The sequence below is a fragment of the Chanodichthys erythropterus genome, chromosome 6 (assembly GCF_024489055.1).
Source record: "Chanodichthys erythropterus isolate Z2021 chromosome 6, ASM2448905v1, whole genome shotgun sequence".
Classification (NCBI taxonomy): domain Eukaryota; kingdom Metazoa; phylum Chordata; class Actinopteri; order Cypriniformes; family Xenocyprididae; genus Chanodichthys; species Chanodichthys erythropterus.
The window spans coordinates 31,340,968-31,357,499 of record NC_090226.1 but is presented as its reverse complement, the minus strand read 5'-3'; the positions used below and the strand labels follow the sequence as shown (position 1 = coordinate 31,357,499).

The window sequence follows — 16,532 nt, the reverse complement described above, 5'->3', positions numbered from 1 at the left end:
CTGACAACATTTGATGTTGATCTGGTTAAATCTCTATGAGGAGTTAATCACAGTGTAAAACATGTCATTTCCTGTTGCCTGCAGGTGGCGCTATGACTGTAACTGAATATTGTTATGTAGATGTCTTCAGGTCAGGACTCTAATAAAGCATGTGAAGTTTGGGGCAGATCCGACATTGTTTGTCTGAGTTACAACAACTTCCTTTTTCATGGCGAAAACATCAAAATTTGTCAGGCCGCCACGGACACGCCCTTCAGTGAAAACTCTAGATCTTCGCAATTTAACGTCACAAAGGTCTTTAGATTAGACTGACCATATATATATATATATACACACACATATATTGCATCAAATTTGACAGGGAAAATACCCCCAAAAGACAATTTACAGTCATTATTGTCAAATAAGAAAAGCAAATTTACAAAAAGCAAAAAGTAGCTTTAGAAATGTTTTATTTGATGAATTAACAGAATTTGATTTCACAAACTTTAAGGCTACAATTTCTTTTCATTTTTTCATAAGTTGCATCTGATTGGGTATTTGTATTTTTATATTGATATTTTTACAGACCATTTATTGCAGCTCAGAGGCATCAATGCATTTACACTGCAATTACAATTAAATAATGCCATGACATTAATGGGTTTTACATGGGTATTAAATGGTACGTTCACACAAAAAGGAAAATTATGTCATCATTTACTCTACCACATGTTGTGTCAAACCCATATGACTGACTTTCTTCTGTGGAACAAAAAAGATAATTTGAGAAATGTCTCTGTATTTTTTTTGTTCATACAAAGTTGATGGCAACCAAAACAGTTTGTTTTCTTCTTCAATATATCTTTATGGCTCTATATTATAAATATATAACAAATGTTATCCTTTATATATGTATGTATGTATATATATATATATATATATATGTATACATACATACATATATAAAATAAAACAAATTATAAAAAGTCAAAGATGCTTAGATTGATATTTTTATTGTACAACACATCATTCAAACATCAGCATCAGCACAAATGCAGCAAACCCGAGTGTTGCTGGATTTGTTAAACAGTTTTATCAAGATCCGCAGCAAGCATTCCTCATCCTGTAACATCCAGACAGTCACTGATCTGCTCCAAACACAGAGTTCCTAAACTTCCAAAGCGATACATACTTTTTTGTCATCAACATTCAGTTAAGGTGAAATACGGAAATTAATCATTTCAAATGGCTGATTTGTCAGCTGTAAGTGCATGTTTGTTGAAAACCAAAAATATCTTAGAAACATTTTTCATGTAATAACAGACAGAATGACAAATGATACTAAATGAATGTTACAAAAACATCTTCATTGAGGTGAATGACACAAATCACTGTGACCAGCTTTGTGGTGATGAGGTTGGAAACATCATCAATGAATTGTCCTCAAGCATTATGGGTATTTCAGTTACTTAAAAGAAAGTAGCAATGATTATGCAGGAATGTGTTTGATAATAGACAAGTCCATTTATTATCTGATGCAACACCAGATCAATTATAGTTTTCTACACAGTCCTTTCATTTAATCAGACTTCACATCAACGTGGTTTACAAGAACAAGTGCCAAAAAAATAAAATCCTCTATTTAGCATTATTGTAACAGGTCAAGTATGATTGACAGCTTGAACCAAACAGACAAATGAACAAGGCATCAGAAGATGTATTGATTGATCCAGTATTTTATCATCTAAACGTCTTCCCTTCAAAGATAGGGTTCGACTGACACACTTTACCCCAACCTCATGCCAACGAATAAAATATACGTATATAATGCATATATAATGGAGCTGAGTGCAGTGTCGGTTGAGTTTAGAGTGGTTAAATTAAAATGTTCCATAATATAAAATGATCATTTGCTATGGATACCCTGAAGAATACAGTGAGATTGTAGATGCGTTCACATCTGCCTTTTACATTTTTAAGGCGGCTGCAAATGGGAATGTGGCACAGCCTTCTGCGGTTACAAATTCAGTTGCATTTGTGTACTTAAACCTGATCGTTTTTACAATTCAGTACAGTCTGTTACTGGGAACACAAATAACGCTTCTGCCATGACATATCTGCTTTCATTACACTGCATCTGTTGAATATACTATTTCACTCTTTGTACTTATTAAATATACATGGCATTATTTCAATACAATGAATAGACCAGTTTGCATTATTCCACGTTAAATCGAGTACTGACGAATCCAATAGAGGCACAAATCTTTGGCTTTTACATGATTTTATACTAATAAAAGGACTTTGGCAACTTATTTCTTTTTAATTCAAAGCCAATAACAGCCAGCATCCTTTCAGTAGAAATGTTTTACTTCGTGAGGTATTGAGTATTGATGAACAACACAATAACAGCAATCTCTCATATTATTAAATAAACCCTGCATTTTGACTCCTAGTTTGGAGTGTCACAAAATCAAATGTAGCTGCACCCAGTTTCATAAAACAAATATACTTGACCGAAAATGCTCGTTTTTCATGACATATAGAACCATGCATACTTTCATTTTAAAGAAAAAAAAAAAAAAAATCCATCAGCAAATGAGTCCTTGGTTTGGAATCCCCCATTAAGAATCAATATAACAGTCAATGTAATTTCTTGCACACTTGGTGTGAAGGCAAGCTGTTTAAAAGTCAATTTAAAAGGTGCATGATGAAATTGTTAATATTGAAAGGCATATTCCTTGTGTCAATCCCAGATCGCTGCTGTAGCATTCTCCTACACGTGACGTTAAGACTACACATTCAGACTTTATTAAGAAGTACAAAGAGTGAAACAATTAAAAACACCATCTGAGATAAAACTGCTGCACATGTAAACATCCTCTCTGGCACAGCTCTGATTCCAGCCTCTGAATTAAAATGTAGCGTGAGTGAGCACAGTCCTTTTAGAAGAACAAAGACGGCCGCTCAGTTAGCGATTTTCTCAATTTCATCCAAATCATCTGTGTCCAGCTTCTCGATTTTCTTATCTGTAATAAAAGATATTCGAAATCAACCATGAGAACATGGCAATATATAAAAGCACGGATATAAATTCATGAATGGAAAGGTCCTGAGCCAAAAGTTATCAGCATACAAATGAATATGAATGCAAACTTTTCTATTTTAATATATTGTAAAAATGTGTTTTATTCATGTGATGGCAAAGCTGAAATCATTCTAAAATGCTGATTTGGTGCTCAAGAAACATTGATCATCATCATCAATGTTGGGGGAAAAGCAAGTGATTTTTTTGTTCAAAAGAACAGCATTTATTTGAAATAGAAATCTTTTATAATACAATAAATCTGTCACTTCTGATCAATGCAATGCTTCCTTGCTTAACTAGTGATCGACCGATGTATCGGTTTACCGATATTTTTCCCGATATTTAAGCATTTTTCCATAATCGGGTATCGGTTTTGTAATATCGGATTCGCCAATTTACGGCACCATCTTGTGGCCGTTTTGAGACTTCCTCCGTCTGAGGAGATCAGTCAACAACAACTATGGTAAAGGTAAAGTATATGTTCTACTTGGTTTGCTTTAATGAATCAACTTTATTTAACATAACAGACATGCACAAATGAGATCTGAGACATAAATTCCTGATATAGTTAATTTATGCAGCTTGTTTCTAAACAATTGAGACGAACTCATTGAGTCACGTAGTGTAATTCGTCATGTCCTGCCCCAATAAAGACGTAACTTTACATGAATTAAATAAAACAGACATGAATGAGTGCATGTTGAAAATAAAAGCCTTGAATTTAATTCTCTATCTGTTGTATTAAGCACGGCCACTGAATGAAACTTTTGACAAGATTATCTTGTTTAAGTACTCTAGATTATATTATCATTTACTACATAATTATTTCGCTAATACACATAAATATAGCCTACCGCTTTGTGGAAATTAATTATTTATTATCTCCATGTGCGATCGCGGTTGATTAAGTTATAGTCAAACAGCACTTTGTCAGTTGGCATTTCATGATTTAACGTTAGATTAAATTTAGATCATAAAATGCCAACTGACAAGTGCTGTTTAACTTTATTAGATTATATAATCTTTGATTTACTACATAACCATTATTTAGTTAATACAAATCTAAATAAATGCAGCTCTGTGGAAATTATTTACTATCTCCACACGCGATCGCGGTTATAGTTTTGTGTAAATGCATAGATAAGTTACAGCACTTTGTCAGAAAGCATTTCATGATCTAGACTGACAAAACATAACACTAGTTGGAAAATGCAATGATGTATGCTGTTTTGTTTGTTACTTTCCTGACAATGTTATATATTCCAGCTAATATTATTCAGTAAAGTTTTTTTTTTTTTTTGTATGCAAGGAGGGAGTGATTGTTATAAATAAAATGGTTTATTCAGCTCATTTGTGTTGTAATAATTGTCAAAAACAGAAGTATAACAGTAAATAAATATCGGTTCTGCATATCGGTTATCGGGTACATAAACATGCAAATAATCGGTATCGGTAATAAAAAAAAAAATCAATATCGGTCGATCACTATGCTTAACAGCTTCTAAAAACAACTTTGCAGCTCATTTTTGTTAATCGATACTGTTAAATTAATATTAAAACATTTCATAAAGAAAATATTTACAAAAAATTTGGATACAACGTCAGGTTAGTAAGGGACTATGATATCAGGCTTGTGTTAATGTGTAGAACGTGTTTTGGCTATACTTTCAAAAACAAGTATGTTTTTAATTTATTCCATTGGCTTGCCTCATACACAGACTAACCCATTATGAATTATTAAAAACATGATTTTTGTATTTTACAAAGTGAGGGACATCAACCGAATGTCCCAGACTCTGCCGATAACACTTAGTCCTGGACATTTCTTGGATTGGTAACTCATGGGAAGTGAAGGTTCACTTACTGAAGTGCTCCTGGATGCGGTTGAGGATGTTCATGCTAAACCTGCTGTCCACCATGTTGATCGCCAACCCCCTCTTGCCGAATCTCCCAGTACGCCCGATTCTGTGTAAATATGTTTCATTGTCAGGGTTGCCATCCTTGTCCACTGGCAGATCGAAGTTGATGACAACTGAAACTTGCTCCACGTCGATACCTAGTAGAAAAGAAGCAATTAGGCAAAATCTGCTAAACTTGAACTAAAGATGAGCTGGGCATTGTATAATGGGTAAAACGACATTCACCTCTAGCACAGACATTAGTGGTAACAAGGACTTTCTCCTTGCCATCACGGAAACGTTCGATGACCGCTGCCCTCTGTTCCACCTGCATCTCTCCGCTGAGCAGCGCCACCTGGTGGCCTTCTCTGGACAGTTCTCCTGCCAGCCATCCAGCTGTTTTCCTGGTCTGTGATGGCAAATCACATGGTTAAACTCAGAAATACTATGTAGTAGTGGTGTGAAGAGATGGGCATCTCACAAGACGAGACGAGACTCGAGATTGAGTTCACTAGACGAGGCAAGATTTTTACACACTATGTTTAAGAAATTCTCAATGGCGAAATACATGACATGACTAGGTGTATTTGAAAAGTTTTAACTAATCATCTTGTAATGAATGTCATTTCAGTTCTACTTTGAGTATGAAATATCATATGCAGTAAAAGAAAACAATACTCAAGTACTGTAAAAGGTTTTGCCACGAACTCAACTGACTGACTTCTCTTCTGTATGATTTCAGTCTCTTCAGACCTTACTGTACATGATTTATGAGCTTCTACAACTTTTGACCTCCTAACTGAACTCCTTTCCACAAACTGATCATAGAAATAAAAACAGTATGAATAAAAATGGTAACACTTTACAATAAGGTCTCATTTATTAACATTAATGTATTAACCAACATCAACTAACAGCAATATATTTGCTACAGTATTTATTAATCTTTGTTTATGTTAGTTAATAAAAATAGTCATTCATTGTTAGTTCATGATAGTTCACAGTGCATTAACTAATGTTAACAAATGAAACCTTATTGTTTGCGCTTAAGATTAAGAGAAAACTAAGTGCAACCATAATCGCACTCTCTCAATATTCAAAGTGCAAATAAGACCAAATTTTTCTTTCATACAGAGCTAAGAGATGGTTACAACTACACTGAGCCTGAAATAGCTTTCATATTGAGAGATATCTGTATTCATCAGGGAGCCGCTTTCAAAATGCGGGGTATTGAAATCACATTTGAATGCGCTTGCGTTTACTTTCACTTTCGCGATTGCGCGTACTCTGTGAATATGGAGTGTGGCGACAGTTATCCAACTGAATTAAATGATTTATTTAAATACAAAGTAAAATGACAGTGAAGATGTAATGTAAATGTAGCGGTGGCATATTCTTTCCTAATCATCCTAACACTCTGTCATGGCAATATCACGAGACTACTTTTCGCCTCGACGAGAAATCTCATCACATTTTAGTCTTGCGAGATCTCATCACACCCCTACTATGTAGTACGTTAGTTAGGCCTGCTTTCTGTGCTTTAAAAATAAGTTAAAGCCCCAATATCTGCAAATGATATTGTACTTACATGGCAGAAGATCATGGCCTGTGCAATAGTAATGGCTCCGTAGATGTTGCACAAAGCCTGGAATTTCTCCTCCTTGCTGTTGCAAATGACATAGTATTGCTTGATAGTGTCCAGAGTCTCCTCTTCACGCTTAAGTTTAATGATGTTGGGGTCAGGAACAATCCTCTTCGCAAAATTCCACACAGTTTCTTCAAATGTAGCGGAGAACAGGAGCATCTGGCAAGTTTTAGGAAGCATCCTATAAAAATAAAAGAGGTTGTAACACTTAATGCAGTTTAAAAAACAAATTTCTTACCTAATGCTCTGAACAATTGGAAGATAAAGTGTAGAAAATGAAAAATATATATAGAAAAAACAACATCCTTAGTTGACAAATTCAATCTGTTAAATAATATTTACAGCGGAGACGAGAAGTCAGGCACCTTATGAAATACTATGAATTAAAAAGGTGACATTTGTAAAAAAAATAAAATGTAAAAATACATTCATTTTACACAGTTTATTGTTCATTGACTATTAGTATGCCAATCATGGGTTTATCTCCCCAAAAGTGTAAACACTGAGCCTCCCAGGCACCATATAATCATTGAAAGCAGCCCACTGCAATCCGTCAATCTCTATCAACCAATCCACCTTATTCCTACGCCCCCTGACCAGTGCTGCCAATTGCTTTCAGATGAAAGTAGCTAAAACTGGTCGCTAAATGTTGCTAGATGACGTCATACTGGCGAGTCCACTGATCTATATTAAATATAGATCAGTGGGCGAGTCGCGGAATCTAGATAAGTTACTTGATTTGTCACTAGGCTTTTGAATAAAAAATAAATAAATTTAAAAAAAAAAACTCAAAAAAGGGGCGGGGAATTCGCTAAATCTAGTGACAAAAAAAATCGCTAAATTGGCAGCACTACCCAGGATGCTTTGGGCAAATTATGGGTGTAACTTCGGTTACAATCAGTGAAAGGCTCGCTCTATGAATGCAATGGGTTTTTTAAAACTGGGTACAATGAGATGACAATCTTCTGCTCACCCTTCAACCATCAAACATTAAAAGGACATTTAAAAGTGTAAAGCATCAACAAGGTACTTTCAACAGACCATGAATAACCCCAAAAGCACGATTCTTTCCACAGCAGTAACATATATAATATATATATATATATATATATATATATATATATATATATATATATATATATATATATATATATATATATATATATATATATATATATATATATATATATATATATATATATATATATATATATATATATATATATATATATATATATATATCTGTATTATGTAACATACGTTGCCTCAGTCAAAAATGTTCATTAACTTCAGCATTGCGTGATACTATTTCAAAGTATTTTCCATTATTTTGACAGATAATATTTACCCATGAAAACAAACCTAGAAAGAGATGCGAGGATTTGAGGAGGAAAATTAGAGATTCTTCGTGCATTCCAGTTATTAATGGGATAATCGTAAATTAAATTGAGAGAACAGACCATAAATGTGCAGTATGTTGTCCTTTTTCATACTATTATAGCAGAATGCAAAGGCGAAAAAAAAAAAATCATGAGGAAAAGAAAGCAGCGGCTGAAAAGAGCTCTTGCCATAGATATTCTTGTTATAACGTCACGTTAAAACACCAAGTGTTACATTTATTCTCAAGATGTCTGAAAATAAAACATAAGAAAATTGACATAAGCTTTATTTGCAACCTTATGATTTGAAGTGATTTAATTCGTTTTGAATTGAAGTTGCCTAAACCGGAAGTGCCAGCCATTATTCAAAACACTGCATTCTTGTCAGGCATAAGGTGGATAACAAGTTTGGGGATTAGCTACCGTAGCAAGTGGAGCCAGAGGGCGTTTAGCCACTGTGAGAAATGAATGACATGATATATGGGAAAAGACATTAAGCTTCAGGTTTACTGAAGTGCAAGCCAAAATTCACTGCATTTAGAGCTTCACAGATCAAACAAGCCAAACACGTCAAAGTAAACGGGCATTGTGAGGCAACGCACTACATTGGACACTTCAACATCATCGTCATCATGCACCCATTCAGATAAAACAAATGTATCAGTTTATAGAGTTTACTTTGATGTGTCCAGTGTAGACAGACTCAAACTTGTGGCACATGTCAAAAAATGCATCCGGTGCAGATACGTTGGATGGTTGTGTTCACTCTATACAGCATTAGTTACTCAGTTGCTTACTCATGACATGTAGCAAAAGTATTCCTGATATTTGGACCTTTTATTGAAAGTAGCCTGTTGAGACATGCTGATGTGCGAGTATCACAAACAGCATACATCTTTAAAAATTACAAATTGGCTGAAAATAAAATGTATTGAGTAAATCACCTGAATTTGCAACTTAATGCCATTAACCATTGGCTAATAAATTGTTAGATTTCACTCACCAGTGACTAAAGTAAAAGCTAAGAATGTTTCTAACACTTTAATTGCTTTACACTAGAACACGACCATTTGACTGGACAGAATACACAGGCTTAATACACAATGCGTAAGCATAATGATGTTCTTTTGGAACTACTCATCATTTTAGACTTTTGCATTTTGATTTCAGTACGTCAGTTCAATCTTATCAGCCAATGGTGATTATATTGCCAATGTGTGCATAGAGGGTTGAAGAAAGTCAGTGTAGTCTCACGCCGGTTTTACACCGCATGTGTGAGCGCAACTAAAGCCTGAACTGCAGCTGCTGCGACGCGCGAATATTCACACTGGAAGCGTTTGTACAATGCCACAGCAGCAGCTCCAAGCAACAAAGTGAGCATTTGTTTCCAAAGACAGCTATAAATATGTATTTATAAGTTGGTCATTTATAAACTTTATAGTCTTGAAAGTTTATTAACATGTGGAGGTGTACAACATTCTCATGTAAACGTAAATAAATAAAACGAACAAACAAGAAGCCTTGTGTCATATTGCTGCACATGAATGAGGTAAGCTTTGGGTTTACATCTGCCACGTGTACACATTTACAAGATGGCAAACTCTGCGAAAAAAAGACCACAAACTTGTGTTTGATTTGGGTATCGCTGCCTATATAGCCTATCTGTCTCTAACTAAAAAAATGTTTATATATCATTTTCCAGCTAGTTTAGTTTTAGTTTTTTATAATACACCATACTTCAACCCAAACTGAATAATTATACCAATTAAATGCTTAAATCTATAAATATTTTTGATTCTTAATTTTCTTTTCTGACATACTCAAATTGTTAAAACACACTAGACAGGCTTATTCTGTACATTTTGAGCACTTTTTATGTGAAATCATATTTATTTTGTTTATCAAAAGTGTGCTTTCATGTTAATTGAGCGTTAGCAGCACAGCAAAAATAGACCCAGCGCCGAAACAATGCGGCACTGCTTCTGCTCCCTTCCCAACTGGAGGGAAAATCACGTACCTCTGGATACGAATGCTCTGGTCTTGATGGCCCTGTGTAGCAATCATGACATCAGCCTCATCCAGGACAAAAACCTTGATCTTCTTGGGGTCGATGAATTTAAGCTTTTGGCACCAATCCAAAACAGTACCAGGCGTGCCAATCACAATCTGTTCCTGTAGTTTTGTTCCCCGCTCCACTGGACCAAACAAACACACGGCTCAACAACATGCACAATTACACAGTCACACCTGCCTATATTAACCATTACATGCTAATCTAAAGTAATAAATATGTAGTTATCCTTTGACAGTGACATCATGGAGTAGGGCTGCATGATATTGAAGAAAAATGCAATATTTTATTTTGTTATATATATATATATATATATATCTCTTAAGACACAGGACTTTTCAGCTAAATGATTTGAATATATTTGGAAAGAATGAATCATGGATTTTGGGGGGGGGGCATTTGCATAAATTTTTTTTAATAATATTACTTTTACATTGAGGATTGTTAGTGCAAAATCCTTGTAGGACAATGTGTAATGTGACAATTTGTAGAAAATATGAAGTAGTGTACATAATCCAGATAAAGTGATATTAAAGAGAAACCTTAATTCCTAAAACAAAAGCACTTACATTTGTTTCCTCTGATGGCATACACTAATTGGACTTCAGGGTAAAATTTCCCCATCTGCTCAATGACCTTGCCGGTCTGCAGGGCCAGCTCATATGTGGGGGACACACACAGACACTGGGCAAAGAGAAACCGTGATATTAACACTAAAACAGCACAATTATTAGCATGCATTTCATCCACAGATTCTGATGCATTTCATACCTGAGGCCATTTGTTTTCAGGGTCCACGTGACTTAACATTGCCAGCACAAAGGCAGCCGTTTTACCCGTGCCTGACTGAGACTGAGCGATGAGATTCTGTGGACTGGAGGAGATGAATGTGTTGTGTTCAATCTCTGCTCTCATTAGAATGGATTTACATGGAAGGAAAAGAGTAAATGAAGAGCTTACGGTTCTGCAAGCATCATGGGCAATGCAGTCTCCTGGATTTTGGAGGGTCTGTTGAAACCCATGGCATACACTCCTTGCAACAGCTGAGGTTTCCTGGGAAACAAAGCAAGGAAAACGTTAAAAATACAATAATAAATTGAACGGGCAGGCCAAACAAGACAAACGCACCACCCATAGATGTTCACACTTGGAAGATTGGTTTGATTAAAACAAATTCTGATGCAAATGCTCTGTTAGTGCGATTCATTTGAACCAGTGTGAACACCGTCATCCGAACCCTGCTGTGCACCAACAAGCGGACTGAGAGCCCTGAAAATGTGGGTCTCTGTCCTCTTTCAAGCAAACTCTGGTGAGGTTTGACTGAAATATGTACACGTACCAAAGACATCAAAACAAACAAAAAAAAAAATGACGTGATGTCACAAGATGAGACCCTAAAAAGGACAGAATGCCCGAGAATACATGGTTCTTATCATTGGAGTTACATAGCCTATTACAGTTCAGTACAGGCATTGGAAACAATCATCTTGCAGCCGATCGCCCAATTTTGACTCCTTCCTTTACACATTTTCTAAGCTCTTCATTAATTCTCACCAGGTAAAAATACAATCATATTAACGCAAATTTAGCCGAGCACAGCATTGCTTTGGATGTTAAGGCAGGAACACACCAAGCCGATGTCGACGAAAGCAGACTGTGGGGTTGGCTCACATCTGCAGGTTCTGGCTCCAAAGTTGCCCTGACACACCAAACGGACACTCGACAGCCGACGGCCAAGTAGCACGTCCGTTCTGCGCCTGCGTAAGATGAAATGCCTTTCCGTACCAGCAGGTGGCAGCAGCTGAACAGCCAATCAGAATGATCAGATGGCCTGACTGACGGATGAGCTCAGACGCCAATTCAACATGTCGAATCGGCCGAAAAAAGCAGACGAGGACCAACTTCAGATGACGGTGCAGAACACACTGAGAAAACTGCCTGACGGCCGACCGTCCGCTTGGTGTGTTCCTGCCTTTAATCGCAAAATATACATCATAAAACTTTTTTTGTATCTTTAGGCTTGGTGTTAAAAATTACTAAATGCGAATCAGGACTAAATGTATGAGGGATTTCAATTTACGATCATTCCCATGAACGATCGTTGTTTTAATTAACGATAAATTTAACGATTAATCATTAACCTTAATATTGCAAGATGCATATACTGCAATGACAGTCACCAGTATGACAGTATGTGCAAATGCTCAAAACACCAGCTTTCTCATCCGAATGAAAAGGGTTTGTTTTAGTTTACATGTAAATAAACGGCTAGCAGGATTATAAAATGAATCAATGTGATTATGATCATTTGATAAATGGTGCTCTTTGTTGTATTTTAAAACAATCACAAATCTTGCAATTAATATTGTCAACTAAAGTAAAATGTTCAAAAACGTAACTACGGTGCATAGGTGCTGTACTGGTTAGCGTGACTAACTGCTACCACCAGCGGTGGTACAACAAAACACATTTATGCACATAGGATTTGTTTTTATGTGAATATTTTGATACAAGTGAAGTATTTTTGTCCATCTCTTGGAAAATGCAGTTTTAAAAGTAAAAAAAAACTCATTTTTACCAGTAGATGGCTGCAGAGCTCCACTATATGCTATGTGCTATCTGACTGACTGAAAGACATATTTTCAAGTTTTTTTCAGTTGGATTCATATCTAAATATTATGAAATCACAATTATATCAATAAAGGGTACTTTGTCAAAGTTTAGTATTTTTTGTAATGAAAAAAATAATTTTTCAATATTGTTACATTATGATGAGACTGAGAATTCATCCTCAAAATCAACATTTTGGAAAAATTTATTTTTTTCAGTACAAAAAATGCTAAACTTTGACAAAAAAGTAATTTTTATTGTTATAATTGTGATTTCCAACAACAACAACAACAAAAAAAACTTATGAAAAGATGTCTTTCAGTTAGTCAAATAACATAGCAAATAGTGGAGCTCTGCAGCCATCTACTGGTAAAAGTGATTTTTTTTACTTTTAAAACTGCATTTTCCAAAAGATGGGCAAAAATCTTACACTAAACCATGTCAAATTATCCATGTTATCCCCATGAATGAAAGTTAGAAATGTGGGTCTTTTATAAAGTGAATTTTACATAAAAAGCTGTTTTTGTAAAAATATGTATTTATTTATTTATATAAATTTAAAAGATACGAGAAATCCTCCAAAAACTGCACAAATATGAAGTAAAAACATTAATAAACAGTAAAATTGTTTTTTAAAAATCAGTTATTTTATAACAAAATTACATTTTATTGCCTGGGGTCTGTGGAGACCCCGAAGACCCTGAGTGTTTTTTACACTAACATAAAAACAAGCTATCACTCCGATTTTTTTTTTCTTTGTAGATCTAGAAAGTGTTAACAACGGTACAACGTTTCATGTCATTTGGACAAAGAGAATTTTTTTTTTTTATTTGAACAAACGTCGTTTGGGGTCTAAAAAGACCCCAAAGACCCTATAAAGGTTAATGTGAGTTTGAATATAATTTTGTGTGCCTTTTAGAGCCATACTGAAAGCAACAATTATTTACCTCAGCTTCTCAAAACAAAAGGAAACAAGGATGTGAGTAACAGCGTAACGCAGTAAATGAGGAAGAGGAAAGAAGTGATTGGGATTTATGACTGAATCATTCGCTAATCTCTGTCCTGATAGGTGAATTAATACGCGTTTTGTTTTACACTGTGTGAGTGTGACCAATAAATTTGACTGATATAGCATCTTGGATTGTTGTAGAGTAAATAAGTGAACACGTGAATGCAGCGTGATCTGAACATAGGGAAATACATGCAAGGGAATCACCGTCATTTAGAAAGATCGCATGTGTATATGAATAGATATTGTGATTTTTTTTTTTTATTAATAGTGAAGCCCTAGTCTTTTCTACCTTTCTGGACCTTGAATGTGATAATTACATTGCTTTCTATGGGGATAAAACAAAACCTTGAATTTCATCAAATATCTTAATTTGTATTTCGAAGATGAACGAAGGTCATATGAAGGTCTGGAACGACACGAGGGTGAGTAATTAATGACAGAAATTCATTTTTGGGTAAGCCAACCCTTTAAATTGCTGTCTATGGAGGAGACCGAGAGCTCTCGGATTTCATCAAAAATATCTTAATTTGTGTTCTGAAAATGAACAAAGGTCTTACAGGTGTGAGTAATTAATGACAGAATTTAATTTTTGGGTGAACTAACCCTTTAATCGATCGTCAAATAACCATTAGTATCCCTAAAATGTATCATTTTCTGTTTTTGGACCAGACCAAAAGAATCAAGAGAAGCGAACTACAAGTGTGTACACACCCTTAGAGTAGATCTGTGTTTTTCCAAAAATATCTTTGTTCAATAAATATTATATATAGTTATTATATTACCTGAGTCTGACACACATTAAAGCTATAATACAATCAGGAAGGTGTAAAAACTGAAACTCACAATCGTAGCTCTTCAAATGACTTGACGGAGTATAGCGGAGAGCTCGGATCCCTCTGGAGGACTTCAACTTGATTGGTCGTGTTGACTAGATTACTGCGGATCAGTTTATTCAGCAGTGACTGTGCTGCCTTGTCCTCTGCAATTCAGATCAGTTTCAGTCAACTCTCATGCAGAGAATGCATACATGCTCAAACCACTGTGAAAACAGACTGTGGCCATGAGATGTGTAATATGTCGTAAATCTTCACCTTTATCATCCTCCTCTGTCTTATTGCCGTTTCCTTCTGTCTTTGCCCCTTATTAATAAAGGAAAGGAGGAAAAACAACAACATTCATCATAGGAATCAGCAACCGCAATACACACAAATCACACTTAACGTATAACTGTTACAAGACTTTAAGCATTCTCACCATTTGCCTCAGCTTTCGGCTTTTCATCTTTTTCATTTATTTGCAGGTTGCTTATCTGTAAATTAAAGTGATATGACTTTTTAGAATAGCAAATTAGCAAGCTTTGAACGGTTACTGCGACACAACAGATTTAAAGTTGAAGGATCAAAAATATAACGTCAGTGTTAAACAACCGAGTGAATTATTGTGCTTCGTAAAATCTTTGATTAAAGTATTCAGTTTCTTATCATTAGTCTGTCAGTTTGAGGTTTAAACCCACCGACTCCGCTGCGGCTTCTTGTTCATCGACAGCCTGGGCCCACGAATCTGTTGCCATGTCCTTACTTGTAAATAAAATGTTTTTTCTTAAAAGCGGGAGCTAATGATTTAACAGTGGACTGTTAAATCTAACTATATAAATCCTTTATAAAACTAAACAAAAAGTATTGAACGCAACAAATTCATACAATGGCGTGTGGCGGCACTTGCTTCTTATGGGGTGCGACACTCACACCTCCGGGCGGAAACTGGCTCGTGTGTACTTGGTTCCTATTAAACGTTCCGCTTGTACGGTTAAAGGTGCAATATGTAATATTTAGGCAGTAAAATATCCAAAAACCATTAGGACAGTGTTATATATTTTGTTCACTTGAGTTCTTACAGTATCCCAAATGTTTCTAATAATTTGAAAATGGTGATAAAATTGCAATTTTAACCAAGGCTCCGGGACGTGTGAGGAGTCGCCTGTCAATTGCATCATACCGGCGTTACCCTCAGTTTCCAGTTTTATTTTGTAGAAACCATAGAAACACCAAAGGCGATTTAAAATGTTACACGTTTTAATAGACAATGGAACAAGGGTTTAAATAGACAAGGGGACAAGGAAAGAGTTTTGATATATTTCTAGAGAGAAAACTAATTGTTGTCTTATTCTTTAAATCCGTTTTCTTGTTTTTTTGCGAGTACCATGCTTTACCATGCCTCAGAGAAAAACACTATTTTGTCAAGTAGTTAACACAGCATAATCAGATGCAGCTTTATTTTTGTTAACAGTTGTAGGCTGCATGCCATTTATCAACACAAGACATCCAGTATTTAATATGATATTCTAAAATCTATGTTTCTTACTGCAGTGTGTAACAGTGTCTCACAGCAGCCACCGAGTGAACGCACAGAGTAACGTTATAACATTTTCAACACACTCAAATGTATCTAATATGATAAACAGAGCTGCTTTACCTCATACTCATGACCAGAAAAGCGGAAGCGGCGCCGGCGACTATGGCATAATAAAAGTTCAGCTGCTTATGAGGCATGTGTTGTGCAATCGCTCCAGCTCCTCGTTCAGCTCCACAACACTCGCCCTGCTCTGCTTCATACTACAGTAACATTAATAATCTCATCCATGAACATGATTTCTTCCCGAGTCCTATCCTGATTCTTTTGCACCGTCCGTTGAGATGAAGATCACTTGTCCCAAGATTCCACGCTCAAACATGGCGTCATCAAACTACACCTTTGGACAATTCTTTTTTTTTCCTCATAAACAATGCAGTATTTAGTATAAATGATTAATGATTTATTGTAAATGATTTTTTATTCTTTTTTATTTCC

General features: G+C 35.5%; 1 protein-coding gene across 1 annotated transcript; it reads right to left on the bottom strand.

Moving 5' to 3' along the window:
* Window positions 1-982: 982 nt before the first annotated feature.
* On the bottom strand, window positions 983-15,427 carry ddx19b (DEAD-box helicase 19b). The gene is made up of 12 exons (XM_067387492.1): window positions 15,199-15,427; window positions 14,940-14,994; window positions 14,777-14,824; window positions 14,529-14,664; window positions 11,024-11,116; window positions 10,835-10,937; window positions 10,633-10,747; window positions 10,010-10,187; window positions 6,557-6,794; window positions 5,215-5,377; window positions 4,935-5,126; window positions 983-3,011 (listed from the first exon to the last, which is right to left on the bottom strand). Exons 1-12 carry the CDS (start codon window positions 15,253-15,255, stop codon window positions 2,950-2,952), a joined length of 1,440 nt encoding a protein of 479 aa, XP_067243593.1. The 5' UTR covers window positions 15,256-15,427; the 3' UTR covers window positions 983-2,949.
* Window positions 15,428-16,532: the final 1,105 nt, after the last annotated feature.

Excerpts from the sequence above, each read along its gene's own strand:
- ddx19b (XM_067387492.1), bottom strand. The coding sequence starts at position 15,255 with ATGGCAACAGATTCGTGGGCCCAGGCTGTCGATGAACAAGAAGCCGCA. Across the intron at positions 14,665-14,776 it reads GACAGAGGAGGATGATAAAG|AGGACAAGGCAGCACAGTCA; the intron begins GTGAAGATTTAC and ends TCTGAATTGCAG. Across the intron at positions 10,188-10,632 it reads TGCCATCAGAGGAAACAAAT|TGGAGCGGGGAACAAAACTA; the intron begins GTAAGTGCTTTT and ends TGTTTGGTCCAG.